This window comes from Leptonychotes weddellii, chromosome 4, assembly GCF_054177405.1.
Source record: "Leptonychotes weddellii isolate Sample4059 chromosome 4, ASM5417740v2, whole genome shotgun sequence".
Lineage (NCBI taxonomy): Eukaryota > Metazoa > Chordata > Mammalia > Carnivora > Phocidae > Leptonychotes > Leptonychotes weddellii.
In genome coordinates, this window is record NC_138372.1 from 37416289 (window position 1) to 37431409 (window position 15121).

Sequence of the window (15121 nt, forward strand, 5' to 3'; positions counted from 1 at the left end):
AAGTTTCATCTAAACATTAAAATATCTATTTCTCAGAGAAATTTCATTTATGCTGAACATTTTATTATATCACTATTATATTCTGTATTAACATTATTATAAAAAGTAATAATTCTTAATACAAGTATTTTTTAAATAAAAATTCCTTACAAAATTTTAAAGAAAATATTTTGTTTCTCTCAAGAAAACAATTATGTACACAGCACTTTAAACAGCTACAACGCTTTTTCAGAAACATCATCTCAGTTAATTCATGCAACAACTCCATGTGGTACTATCAACCTGCTTTTAGACATGAGGTGACAGGACTTAGTTAGGATCATGCGACCATTATTAAGTTATAGAATCAGTAGTCAACATGAAGATTTCCAACTAAGTCCATTATTATTTTCCATACAGAATCTCTGATAAACTAAAAGATAAATCCAGTGAATACTGTGTTATTAATTATGAACCAACTAATGTCCAGGGCTTACAAGAGAAAAATAAATCTAAAAGAACCTAGTAGATTTGGTTTAAATATAGAGTAGATTCCATACCTTTAGACCAGCTATAAAACTATGTTAAATTCTTGAAAAGAAGATATTTAAGTCATTCAACAACAAAATTTTACTTGGGGCAGGAAGAGAAAGTATACTGGTAAGAGATGAGAATGGAGATAAGCAAGTGTCTGGTCATTAAGTGCCTTGAAGGAATGTGGACTTTATCCTAATGCAACAGGAAGCTACTAAGAGGATTAGTTTTTAAGTCAAAAAATAACAGGATTATATTTATAGCTTAGAAATCTCATACTGACCACATAGTAGAGAAATGATTAATGAGAAACAATACTGGAAAATGGCTTTTAAATTAGTATTTATCGAGTACTACTGATCCAGTAGTACTTCTGGTGGTGTGGTGGTAAGTCATTATCACCATCAGCATCACAGCAGCTAGCATCAAAGAATACATACGAAGCACTGGGCTAAATACACACATTATCACATTTACTCCTTACAACCCTATAAACTGGGAATCATGCTCATTTTAAAGATTAAAAAACTAACACGGTTTTCTGATGATTCACCCAAGGTCACACATCTAAGAAATGGTGCAGACAGGATTTGACCCTATGTATTATGACTAAGCAAGGGATTAAAGAAATGGCTGGAGGTTTAATGAGAATAGATGAGGTTTATATTAAGAGGCCTAGAGAGAAATCACTATGGAAACAGCCCACGAGTAGGGAAAGCCCAGCTAAAGTTGGTGATCATGAAATTATGATGGTATCAATCTTATTAGACTCTCAGTAGTCCATATGCAACCACAGAGAAGACACATAATTAGCTTAACACAAAGCTGGATTTTCACCAGCTCAGGGGAAAGTTAGAAAACATGGCAAAAAGGGAGCTAAAGATACCAACATGAAACTGTGGACCGAGTTGGGTGAGGAAAAAAAATAAATTTGAAAAATGGAGAAAGTGAAGGACTCTGAGACTTAAAGTCTTGTGAAGTCAAAGAATTGGTCTTCCAAGTAGTTATGAAAGAGATCTAGAAAGGTGTGAAGTTCTATTTAGAGAGTAGAACTAGTTATTTCAGAGATGAAACAATTCCTTATGGCAAGGCCCCATGATACAGCTATTAAGTAGGAAGCAGATACAAAATAAAGACGGTCTCCAGAAATTAAATCAAGGAACTGGGAAGTCAGAGTATACAGCACAAAGAAAAAAGGACCTACTCAAAGGGCTTACATATATAACTAATTTCAAGCACTCATATCTTAGAGGGAATATCAAATAAAATTGGCAATAATTTTACATATTAAATCAGAACAAAAAATTCTATAATAATATAATTTCAAAATAAGATCTAAGTATTTTTTTTAACAATGAGCTATAAATGCTCCTGGTAGATACAAAAGTAAGATACATAAAAATTACATTTAGAATTTAATATCTTACTCTTCCAAGGATATCCACAGGTAACTTAGAGTTGAGCAACACTGGTTTCACTTTATCACCAGAGAGAAATCCATTTACTGGGCTTAAACTATCAAAAATTGCATCATATTTGGCCTTATCTTCAGACTATAATGTAAAAAAGATCACAAGTTAATACTGGTGATAAGCATTTAACTGCAGTTATAAAAATCAAATCCTCAAAGAACAGGCAACATATTCTTAAAAATTATTTAAAAATACTTTTTGCTTTCATCAAAAAATATTATTATAAATAACAATTTAAAAGTTACTCAAGAGTCCAGTATCCCTTCCACTCCTTTTGTAGCTAGAACACTATGTTTGCTTTTCTGTTAGCTTAATCAAAATATTTTAGTGATAGGAAGGGCTTTGAGAGGAGCATCTAGTCCAACCCTCACTTAAATCCATAGCAAGGAAATAACTTTTGAGAGAACACACAGCTAGTTAGTGACATTCTATGACTTTCTCAACATGGTATTAGTCACACTTCAAACTCAGATTTTAAAAAGAAAATAACCACCATAGGAATAAACATCAAGTTTCCCCCATTTTTCCCAAAGCAAGATTTCCTTTTCTTATTGATAATAGGCATTCCCTAGAATCCTGGGAAGTTATCTGTATAACATAAAAAACTACTGTTTGTGGAGCACCTGGGTAGCTCCATCGGTTGAGAGTCAGACTCTTGATTTCTGCTCAGGTCATCATCTCAGGGTTATGAGATCAAGCCCCATGTTGAGCCCCAAGTTGGACTTCGCACTCACAGCGGAGTCTGCTTGAGATGCTCTCATTCTGCCCCTCCCCCCTCTTGCATGTGTGCTCTCTCTCTAAAATAAATAAATAAATCTTTAAAAAAAAAAAAAAAAACAACCTATCATTTGTGATTTGCCCAAAGCCAGATCCCTATACTTTTTAGAATTAGTTAAAAATACACAAGCATAGACCTACAAACCAAATGACTTTCTGACAAAACTATTCATATTTATTAAAGGTCATCTGATCTGCTATATTCTAGTATTATTTAAAAATTACAATTTAAAAAATCTGGTAAGATAGCTATAACTAGTGTGATGTCTCCAAATAGATAAAATGATCCACTTCAGAAAAAGATTTAATACAAAATTGTTAGTTTTAGAGCCATAAGGAGAATTATCTGGTTGACCATAATTTTTTTTTTTTTTTAAAGATTTTATTTATTTATTTGAGACAGAGAGAATGAGAGAGACAGAGAGCATATGAGAGGGGGGAGGGTCAGAGGGAGAAGCAGGCTCCCTGCCGAGCAGGGAGCCCGATGCGGGACTTGATCCCGGGACTCCAGGATCATGACCTGAGCCGAAGGCAGTCGCTTAACCGACTGAGCCACCCAGGCGCCCCATGGTTAACCATAATTTTTGAACAGGAAATAATACCAGTGGGGTAAACTACTTATTCATAAAATAGTATTATGATATCACCATTTTTAGTTTATACTGTAACAGAAATGAGATTAAGCCAAATCAATTGTCACAAAATGATTGACAGAACAGTAACATCTCTCAAAAGATTTCTAGTACTAGTATTTCTCCTACAGTAAAAATGAAAATCTCATGCAGATTACAATAGATTTTGGAAATAGGGGAAGAGGATTATGTGGGTAGGAAGCAAAGCAGTGGTAAGGAAAAAGCAGTTACAAAGTTTACTTACTTTTACAGCCCATGGGAGCTCAGCTACAGAAGTTCCACTGATTAGCAAAGGACTACTGGTATCATGCTAGAAAGGAAAATAGAGCACATGAAGAGTTGAAAACCTCACATCAATAAACAACAAAGAAAAAGTGGTCCTTGGATTTAAATACATTCATACAAAATTCGGAACTCAAAGCACACAGGACACTATTTTAACATTGACTCTATTAGACTTTCATCTAAATACAAATGAAACAAAAACAAAGTTATCTGAGTTAGCTGCATAAATGGTATTAGAGCACTAACTGAAACATTTAAGTGTTATAGAAGAAATCTTATTACAACTGATATCAAGATAAAGATATCTCAATGTAACAAAAATATTTGTGGCCCTGTTAACTGATGACTTTTTCCCAACACTATTTAAGGAAAGCAAACTGGGACAAGAACCCAACTTAAGATTTCTTAAGTTACAAGTACATGAACCTATTAACAGCATGCCCAAGTTGTTATATTTATCTGCTTATAGAGACAGATGGATATATTGAAACATTTTTATAATAATATAGTTAGGCAACAAATCCCTAAATTAACCCTCTGATTCCATGCCTAAACCTACAAATGCAGAAGTTCTCAAAACTGAAGTTGAATTCATAATATTCAGACCAAATACTTTTAAAATACTGAATTTAAAAACAACTAGGAGTCATAGCGCCTGGGTGACTCAGTCTGTTAAGTGTCTGCCTTCGGCTTAGGTCATGATCTCAGGGTCCTGGGATCGAGCCCTGTGTCAGGCTTCCTGCTCAGAATATGCTTCTCCCTCTCCCTCTAACCCTAACCGCCCCCCACTCATGCTCTCTCTAATAAATAAATAAAATCTAAAACAAACAAACCAAAAAAAAGTAAGAGCCATGAAACTTCTGAAAAGGGGGATAGGGTAGGGAGGAATAGCCCTATCAGATGTAAAAACAAATTACCAAATATGATAATTAAAACAATATGAGATAAGCATATGGATAAACAGACCAAAAAGAACAGAAAAATCCAAAAAGAAACCAAAATACATGACTGAGGTGGCATTTCAAATCAGTAAGGAAAAAACTGGTTATTTAATAAACTGTATTAGGTCTAAAGTAGCCATCTTGAAAAAAACATAAATTTGAATCCATACTCATACTTGATATCAAGACTAACATAAATGTGAAAAAAGAAACCATAAAAAAATTAAATCCTTTTAACTCATTTACATAAAGAACAATGACCTCCTTATGGGAAAAAAACATCAAAATGTCAAAAGACAAATGACAAACTGGAGAAAAAAAAATATGTGTGGTGTGTGTGTGTGTGTGTGTGTGTGTGTGTATGAGTGTAGCCTCTAGAATTCAATTTAAAAAAAAAAGACCAATAATCTAAAAAAAATGGGCAAAAGCTTTAAACAGACATTTCACATAAAGGTAATGTAAATGGCCCATAAGCATGAGAAAAACTACTCAAACTCACTCTATAAAACCAAATGGGCAAATTAAAACTACACTTAACATTCCATTTGTCACCTCTCAAATTGACAAGGATCAAAAAGTTTAACAACAGTATGTTAGCAAAAGTGCACTCAACCAATTGATGGCGGGATTGTGAATGAGTACAACCATTATGGAAGACAAGTTTATATTATATATGAAAATTGCACAAATGAGCAAACTTCTGAAACAGCAATTCCACTTCTGAGAATATGCACATATAAATATATTTCTACACATACAAAATGACATATACCCAAGTTCATTTTTCATTGCAGCATTTTTTTAATAATAAAAGATTAGAAACAAGCTAAAAACCTATCAACAGGAAGTTAAACAAATTATGGTAAAGGGGAGGTGTGGGGGGATAGGTTAAACAGGTAATGGGGATTAAGGAGGGCACTTGCTGTGATGAGCACTGGGTGTTGTATGGAAGTGCTGAATCACTATATTGTACACCTGAAACTAGTGTTACACTGTATGTTAATTAACTGAATTTAAATAAAAACTTTAAACATTTTATGTAAATAGAAGCAAGGAAATACTATACAGCTATAAAAAAGAATAAAGATGCTTTTATGTAAAGATCTCTAAAACATTATTTGAAAAGGTATAGAATTGTGTTTATTAATTGTATACTACTATCAATGTAAAATGAGGAAGTGGGTATTTATATTTCTTTATATACACATATAATAAATCTAGAAGGATATATAAGAAACTAATAACAGCAGTAGCCATTAAGAAAGAAAATCAGGTAGCTGGCTGATAGGGGTTAGAGGAATTTTTTAATATGGCAATTTTAATTTCTAAATCATGTAGTATCATTTTTTAAATTAAATACAATTTAAATTTAAGATCATTTCTTACAAATCTTGGTGGAGGGACGGCCAGGTTTAAGCTACTCAGTGAAACCTCCAATCCATTCTGGGCACATGCCACAAGACGCAAAGCAACAAAGAATTCCTGAGAAAGAGAAGCATGAAATTAAGTGCATTATCTATCCATCCATCCATCCATCCACACACTTGCAATCTGAAAATATAAAACAATTCATAATTATTCCAAGATCTTTATGTAGCAACAAATATAACAGCACATTTGCCTGAAAACACTTGCTTTAAAATTAAGAAGACATCTATGTACAAAGATGTTCCTAACATTATAAATAGCAAAATGTATTAATATAATGGGAAAATACTTAAATAAACTGTGATACATACAGATAGTGGAAATTATACAAAATTAATACATGCTTCAAAAATATTTAATGATGGGGGCGCCTGGGTGGCTCAGTCGTTAGGCGTCTGCCTTCGGCTCGGGTCATGATCCCAGGGTCCTGGGATCGAGCCCCGCATCGGGCTCCCTGCTCGGTGGGAGGCCTGCTTCTCCCTTTCCCACTCCCCCTGCTTGTGTTCCTGCTCTCGCTATCTCTGTCTGTCAAATAAATAAATAAAACCTTTAAAAAAAAAATATTTAATGATGTTAAAAATTGTTCTTATCATTTAATTGAGGAAAAAGAGTCTGGAAAATGCCTAGAAGAAAATAACAACTGAATGTTATCAAAAGTCATCTCTGGATTTAAGATGACAATTTTGAAACAGGGCCAATCATTGAAGTGACTCAACCACTGCTATTCCAGGAAAGCTAGAGAGAATACAGAGCTACTGTGCAGCACCTACAACAATTACATAACTGCCTAACTTAAAATACTTGAAAATCTCTCCCAAAGGTCCTTGGATTTCTGGCACTTGAAACCTCAGTCTAAAATTTAATAAATAAATGCAGAGATGCTGAAGCAACTGGTTTTCAGCTGTTCTGAGTTAAAGTCAGGTCTGGGAAAAGACATAACAAATGCTTTTACTCCAGTTATAATCACTTAGAACTTAGTACTTAGTTGCTGATGCAATCAACCCATCACCACTTTTCTCAAACCTCCTATTCTCACCTATACCCTTCTTACCCAATTCCTAACCTGTTCTTAGAACCTTGCAGGTTTGTCTGCTTTATACAATACCTTGCCTTCACTCACAAATTTCTTGAAAAGATGGTATTTCAAGATCTCCCCTTCCCTTTTCATTCACTCCACAAGCTTTTATACAATCTGACTTCAACTCCCACCATTAGCTAGAGAAACCAATGCCTATGTCACAAATAACCTCTTAGCTACCAAATACAATAGCCTCAAAAAACAAAACAAAACACAAAAAAACCCACCTCATCCTACTTATTCTTTTGGAAGTCTGGACAGTATGATAACTCCCAGAAACTCTCTTCTACCAACATAGCTTCATAAACTCTTCTACCTTTTCTCTGACCTTTCAAGTCTCTTCTCTTGGAGTCAATGCTTCCTCCAACCTTTAAATGCTGGTATTCTGGGGGTGCCTGGGTGGCTTAGTTGGTTAAGCATCTGCCCTCAGCTCAGGTCATGATCCCAGGGTCCTGGGACTGAGCCCTGCCTCGGGCTCCCTGCTCAGCGGGGAGTCTGCTTCTCCCTCTCCCTCTGCCCCTCCCCCTTCATGTGCTTGCTCTCTCTCTCTCTCTCAAATAATTAAACTCTTTTAATAAATAAATAAATAAATAAATGCTGGTATTCTAAGTACTCCAACATCAACCCTCTTTCCTTTCTCATTGATGAGAGATTCAATTACTGTTAGGTAATCAGGTCCACCCCCATAGTATGGATGGGCACTGAAGTGAAATAGTCCTGCATTAAATTCTAGTTCTGCTACTTAAAGTTGTGAGGCCATGGGCAAGTTAAATAAAATTTTTATGCAAAATTTTTCTAATACCTACCTTCCATGTATTATGAGGAACAAAATAAAAACCATACTATAGAAAGAAAACACCTACTGTCATTTTTGGCACATAGAAACTCAATAAATATTGGTTTCTTTCCTTTCTTTGATGTTAATTCAAAAATCTATTTCTCCAATGCAAATATCAAAGTTTAACTGCAGGGGCGTGTGGTGCCTCAGTCATTAAGCGTCTGCCTTCAGCTCAGGTCATGATCCCACGGTACTGGGATCGAGCCTCGCATCAGGCTCCCTGCTCAGCGGGAAGCCTGCTTCTCCCTCTCCCACTCCCCCTGCTTGTGTTCCCTCTTTCGCTGTCTCTCTCTCTGTCAAAAAATAAATAAAATCTTAAAAAAAAAAAAAAATTTAACTGCAGACCCACAAATCCAGCCACTTGGATTTAACAAAGACAATTCAAACTCAACATCCAACGTCCAGGAATATCAGTGAAGAATTTATTATACTACAAACTCATGCAGACAGAGACTACATCTGTCATGTACACTTCTGCACTTCCAAAGCCTGACTCAAAAAAGGTACTCAAATACTTGCTGACTGGGCGCACAGTACCCTGGCTGCCCATATGAAGTTAGTCTTCCTATGTCTCCAATGGACCAACTGGCCCTCTTGCTCAGGGGCTCCAATGGGGACTACAATCTAACCCTGGAATCTTAATTAAGGGACTGGATATTCTGACCCTCTCATCTAAATTTCCCATCCCTTTTCTGAGTATGATGCTGCTTCAGCTATCCCATATGGGGGAATTAACTTTGAGTAGCAGTGCTCAGCCAATGTATCAGCATGCAACAAGCTTGGAATTCAGTCCTATGGAACTCTGAAATTCATCCCCAACAAGCTGAATTTCAAAGTACACTGATGGTATCCAATACCCATAATCGCTTTCATGTATTTCTAGTCTAGGATTTACTTATGGCCTGTAAACCATTTTTTGGTTTATATGCCAAAAGTAAGACCTAGACCAGAATACTCACAAGTATACTGTACAAGAAACTGAATGTTGAAATCCTAACCTCCAAAGGTAATGGTATTAGGAGGTAGGGCCTTTGAGAAGTGCTTAAGGCATCAGGGTGGGGCCCTCATGAATGGGATTAGTGCTTTAAAAAAGAGGATCCAGAATGATTCCTAGCCCCTTCTGCCTTATAAGGATACAAGAAGTCGGCGACCAAGAAGACAGGTTGGCAGCCTGACCTTGTACTTCCAGCCTCCAGAACTGTGAGCAATAAATTTCTGCTATTTATAAGCCATCCAGTCTGTGTTAGCCTGTTAGAGAAGCCCCTGTTATCCTGTTAGAGAAGCCCCAACAGACTAAGACATTCCAGGAGAACAATGTCACCAAATGAACACTAACCTTTGGGAATCAGTTACTTTAATGTCTACTGAATTGGAAATATTTTCCAATATATTGTAGTAACACTTGCCTTTGCAAAACCCTAATGTTGGTAAAAAACCAACTCCTAGTTTAAAATTAGAAAAAAATTCTGGTTATTTTTTATTCTGAAGCACTCAAAAAAATTTTCATATGTATCTCTGAATCTTACTTGTTTGTTCAGGATTCCTTTGCCATTTGTGTCAGCTAAATCCCAAATCTGAAATTCAGAAAAAAAAAAAAAAAAGTCAATCTATATTTTAAACAAAAATCATCTTAAAGATAAATTAAATCCCTGTAATTTACAACTTCATTCTCTTTGGTCCTCAGATTTAAGAATCATAGAATTGAAAGTGGAAAGAAACCTTAAAGGTCATTTAGTGCAATCCTACACAAAGAAACTAAGGCCCAGTGGAGATACTTACTCAAGAACATTCAAGGCATCAAGTAAAGAAGTGACACCCAGGTTCTAACTTCCAAGTCCAATGCCTTTTTCATTAACCCAGGTTCTAACTCCAAATCCAATGCTCTTTCTACTAGAACCTATTACCTTGATTTTAGTTTCATGTTAAGATGATATTCTTCCTTATGGGCAAGCTGAAATAGTTCATGTTTATTTGTGAATAATTAAATTATTAATTTATAATAACTATTATCAATATCATGTATAAGGATTCACAAGGAGATTTAGCCAGGAGAGGGACTTTCCACTTTTTTGTGCTCTTTTCTAAGCCTCTCATCCCCAACTCTATTCACCACAAATTAAACACAGTTAGAGACAGTTATAATAGAGGAAGCAGAGACAGAGCCAACTCTCTGAGTGGGTGGCAAGGTTCCCAGCCTGCACTGTTTCTCCCCACAATACCCAAATGTACTATTACTTCCTCATTTCATCCCACTAAAAAGTAACTGGTTTTCTAAAAATCTGAAAAACACCTTACTTTTCAAAAGGGTAAATCACTGCACCACAAATTTCCTCCATTGCATTACTGTAACTGCTTCAATGATTCAATTCTTACTTCTACGTTTCTTGACGGTATCTTTCTAAATTTGCATCCAATTTATTTATACTACTAAATAAATATTCATTAATACGGGCGCCTGGATGGCTCAGATGGTTGAGCATCTGCCTTCAGCTCAGGTCATGATCCCAGGGTCCTGGGATCAAGTCCCACACTGGGCTCCCTGCTCCTTGGGCAACCTGCTTCTCCCTCTGCCTCTTTCTCTCTCATGAATAAATAAAATCTTTTAAAAAAATAAAAATAAAAATAAAATGAACAAATACTACCTTCCCAAGTATCAAGTCTGGAAGCCCTGATCTTTTCAGGAAAACAGCAGCATCAGAAGCCAATACCCGTCCAGTATTGCCTGTATCAACCTGAAAAGATACAAACCATAAGTTGACGACAACCACAAAGACAAAATTATCATCATTTTACCTGCCTCCCTCCCTGTGACTTGGGAACTGGCTTTTTCAAAAAGGGAACAGGAATCCTTTGACTAACAAAGGCAAGAAATATATGGAGAACCACATGTGTAGAATACCATCTCAATAGCACTGGCAATTTACAAAGTTTTTTATCACGTCCATTACACAAATGGAAAAACTGAAGCTCAGAGGAAGTACAGCAAAATTAGTGGACTCACAACGTTAACATATATCTTCTGACTCTAAGTCTTCTATAGGTACCATTTAAATTTTTTTTAAAGATTTTATTTATTTATTTGACAGAGAGAGACACAGTGAGAGAGGGAACACAAGCAGAGGGAGTGGGAGAGGGAGAAGCAGGCTTCCCGCAGAGCGGGGAGCCCGATGCGGGGCTTGATCCCAGGATCCTGGGATCATGACCTGAGCCGAAGGCAGACGCTTAACTGACTGAGCCACCCAGGCACCCGGTACCCTTTAAATTCTAATAAATTCAGGGCACCTGGGTGGCTCAGTCAGTTAAGCGTCTGCCTTCGGCTCAGGTCATGATCCCAAGGTCCTGGGGTCAAGCCCCACGTCGGACTCTGTGCTCAGCAGGGAGTCTGCTTCTCCCTCTCCCTCTGTCCCTCCTCCTGCTCATGCTCTCTCTCTCGCTCTCTCTCAAATAAATTTATAAATAAATAAATAAATTCTAATAAACTTAATATTAATAGGAGGAAAAGGGTAGCATTTTCTGGAGAGGTCTTTTGACAAATGGGAATAGCTGTATATGTTATCTGTTTTTTTCAAACATCTTTAGATCATTAACTTCTCCTTTTATACTTATTCTTAGAAACTGCAACACTTAAAAAAAAAATCAAAGCAGTATCAGCTCTAAAACCAGCAGTGATTCCATAATAAACTTAAGGAAACATTTTAAAAATTCTTAAGTTCCTAAAGCACATTAACAGAAACACATCATTTTAATTGATAGGGATTTTCCTTTAAAACAGAAAAACAGCTCAAAAAAAATGATTTTCACTTCTGTAAAAATTTCCTAAAGTAAAACTGTTTGTAAAAATGAAAAGTAAATTTTTAAAAAGTCATGGGAAAAGTAACATGATTCAAGGATATTTGTGAGCTAGCTGTTTTTCCAGTTTAGTTAAAAGATTGTTTGTTGTAAACATACACAAAGCATTTCAGACAGGCCAATCCCAGCAAAGATGCAAAAGAGAAATCCTTTCTTTCAGAAAGTGCTGGAACATGGGATAAATCAGGCACTCAGCAAAAAAGAAAAAATTGCCCAATCCAAATTTGGGGTAACAAGGAAGTACAAAAAGGGTTGAGAAACCTGCCTCTAAAAATCTGCAGAACTCCTTCTTCTTTGCCTACTCCCTGACTGGGCGGTTGGGGTGGGGGGACATTATCCCTAGCATGACCTAAACAGAAAGACCATCAAGGGAAACACTGATCAAACGCTCATGAAATATTTATGTATCATATTCCAATTTTACTATCTTCCATTCTTTTGGTTACTATCATAAATTAAACACAGCCATTTAGTCTCTGTCATGTACAGGAGTTTCTGTTATACTCTGACACTTGCCCAAAGGCTTGCTCTGCCATAAGCTACAGATTAGAATCTGTGTCTTCATCAAAGACAAAGTAAGACGGTTTCAGAGCCTCATGGAAAGAACTATCCCACATAATCTGAATTATTAACCCTTCAAAACATAGACTTTTGTATAAAGACTTCTGAGCTGATATCACTTTAGACAACTCTCAGACTGTACTGGTGAACTAAGTCAGAATATCTGGGACTATGCAGTCTAGTAGTTTTATTTCATGAAAGCAGACTCCTGACCCAAGATTCAGGGGAAGAAGAATTAATTACACAGGACTGAATAAACTGTTGAGGAATATTTAATTATGGTTATTAACTTGGAATACCATTGGTATTATTTTTAATATTCTGTTTTCTAATGGATATGTAGAAAAGCCCTTTCTTTTTTTCTCCTTATGTTATCTTTAACCCTCAATTTAGTAGGCTCTGCTTTTGTAAACTGAATGAAATAGCTTTCAATGGTATCTGATTTTCACTGACCTTTCAGAACTCAAAAACAAAGCTTTCAATGGAATGTCCTTATTTTTATGGCAATATAGTTGTTAACAGGCTAAATAATTTTTTCTTTTTCTCAGGATATAGTTGAATAAATAAACTGCACAAAATAAAGCGCCTGGAAGGCTCAGTCGTGAAGCGTCTGCCTTCGGCTCAGGTCATGATCCCAGGGTCCTGAGATTGAGCCCTGCATCCAGCTCCCCGCTCAGCGGGAAGCCTGCTTCCCCCTCTCCCACTCCCCCTGCTTGTGTTCCCTCTCTCGCTGTCTCTCTCTGTCAAATAAATAAATAAAATCTTAAAAAAAAAAAATAAGGCCTATGTGAGAATAGGTATCTTTTATTTAGAAAGAAAAAGCCACTATTAAGGAAAAAGGACTGACTTATGCAGAGACAATGTCTAGAAAGCCCTCCCAAGAAAACTGGCCTGCAACCTGGTTTATAAGGTCCCAGTCTCAGAGATAGTAAAGCAAGGTCACTTAGCAGGCTAGGAACCTTAGCAGATATGGGAAACCTCAAGAAGAGATAATTCATTTAAATTTATATGTGCTGCAGATGAAATATGGGGGAAAGAATTTCTAAGGTTTGGGTTCTAGTCTCAGGACAGAGGAAAAATAGCAAAGGCTTTAAAAAGTACAATCCAAGATTCTTTAGAAATTTCAGGTAGAAATTAATTCTCCAGGCTCAGAAGTTGTTAAATAATGACTATATGTCTGTAGATTTGCAAGTCATACCCAAGGAGACTTACAATGGTTCATTAATAAACTTGCTGTAATTATGTAAATAGCCAGGTCAAATTATAGCCTTTTCTGTGATCATGATCACGGGCGAGGAGATTGTTAGGAAAAATGATCCAGTATTTGGAAATGCGCAAATGAGATTGTCTACACCCTCAAGAGATTTGATGTATGCACCCCTGATTGATTTTCTATTGACTGGGCTCTTTTACCCTAGTAGGAATATAAGTTAAATTACAGAAAACTGATGGCAATGCAATGATTCCTGTCCATACCAATAAATGAATTTTGTCTGGTGGAGAATATAAATCTCTACAACTCATATTCTCATTTTTACGTCTTACTGGTTCTTCCAGTAATTAATTGAGGTAAATAAAATCCTTGACACATGTTCATTTCATATTTGTATGAAAATCATAGTTTTAACTTTGTGAAAATTAAACAAGTCTTTTTTAATAAGATTTTATTTATTTGAGAGAGCGAGCATGCATGCAAGAGAAAGGGCACGAGGGAGGGGAGGGGAACAGGCGGAGGGAGAGGGACAAGCAGTCTCCTCTCTGAGCATGGAGCCCCACAAGGTGGGGGTAGGGGGAGAGCTCGATCTCACAATCCTGAGATCATGCCCTGAGCCGAAATCAAGAGCCAACCGATTAACGAAGTGAGCCCCCCAGGCGTCCCTAAACTTTAATAAGTCTTAAAAACAACAGAAAAGGGGTGCCTGGGTGGCTCAGTCGTTAAGCGTCTGCCTTCAGCTCAGGTCATGATCCCAGCGTCCTCGGATCGAGCCCCACATCGGGCTCCCTGCTCCGCGGGAAGCCTGCTTCTCCCTCTCCAACTCTCTCTGCTTGTATTCCCTCTCTCACGGTCTCTCTCTCTGTCAAATAAATAAATAAAATCTTTAAAAAACAAACAAACAAAAAACCAGAAAAGTCTTTTCTATTTGGCTTAAAATTAATTTGGATATTTATATCTAGATTAATATATCTAATGTTACATGGATTTTATAACATATCTAATGGTATACATAATATGGATAGACAGACATTTAAGCAATTAAGTGTTTGGGCTTAATTATCTCTTTCCTTTATTTTTCTGATAGCTTGTCAAAAGCATTAAGCAGTCAAAGCAGGAGGTTAAAGCACAAGAAATTGAAAACAAGACACATCAAATGTGTTCAGATGGCTGGTGATCTGCAAATATACCATCAAGAGTTGGAAGTATTTTTATATTCAATCTAGGACAACAAAGAAACAAAAATCTTACCTGTCTGTAGTATTTTTCATATACAGGATTCCCACTTGATAACTAAAATAAATAATTAAAAATTAAATGCTATTCAATAATCTGTATTAGTATATTTGCATTCTTTCAACAGATATTTGAGAAACAAAGATGAGTAAGAGTAAAATATCCTTGATTTTGAAAAGTCTGGTTTAGTTTCGAGGGGGAAAGGAAAGTGAATAAAGGCAGACATATATATTAAGAATCAAGCAGACAAACTGGAGGGTATTATGTTGAGTGAAATAAGTCAAACAGAGAAAGACAT

General features: G+C 36.2%; 1 protein-coding gene across 6 annotated transcripts in view; it reads right to left on the reverse strand.

The window, feature by feature from the left end:
* The window catches only part of EPS15 (epidermal growth factor receptor pathway substrate 15), a 138508-nt gene that overhangs the window by 92717 nt on the left and 30670 nt on the right, over positions 1–15121 (reverse strand). For 3 of the 6 annotated variants that reach the window (XM_081816899.1, XM_081816901.1, XM_081816903.1), the window contains exons 2-7: positions 14839–14880; positions 10607–10696; positions 9491–9538; positions 6007–6102; positions 3639–3704; positions 1941–2066 (exon numbers count right to left, since the gene is read on the reverse strand). In XM_081816899.1, the coding sequence (XP_081673025.1) occupies positions 1941–2066; positions 3639–3704; positions 6007–6102; positions 9491–9538; positions 10607–10696; positions 14839–14880 (468 nt within the window). Of the gene's footprint in view, positions 1–1940; positions 2067–3638; positions 3705–6006; positions 6103–9490; positions 9539–10606; positions 10697–14838; positions 14881–15121 lie in introns of those variants that run through there. The other 3 variants (XM_081816902.1, XM_081816900.1, XM_081816904.1) reach the window with 3 other exon arrangements.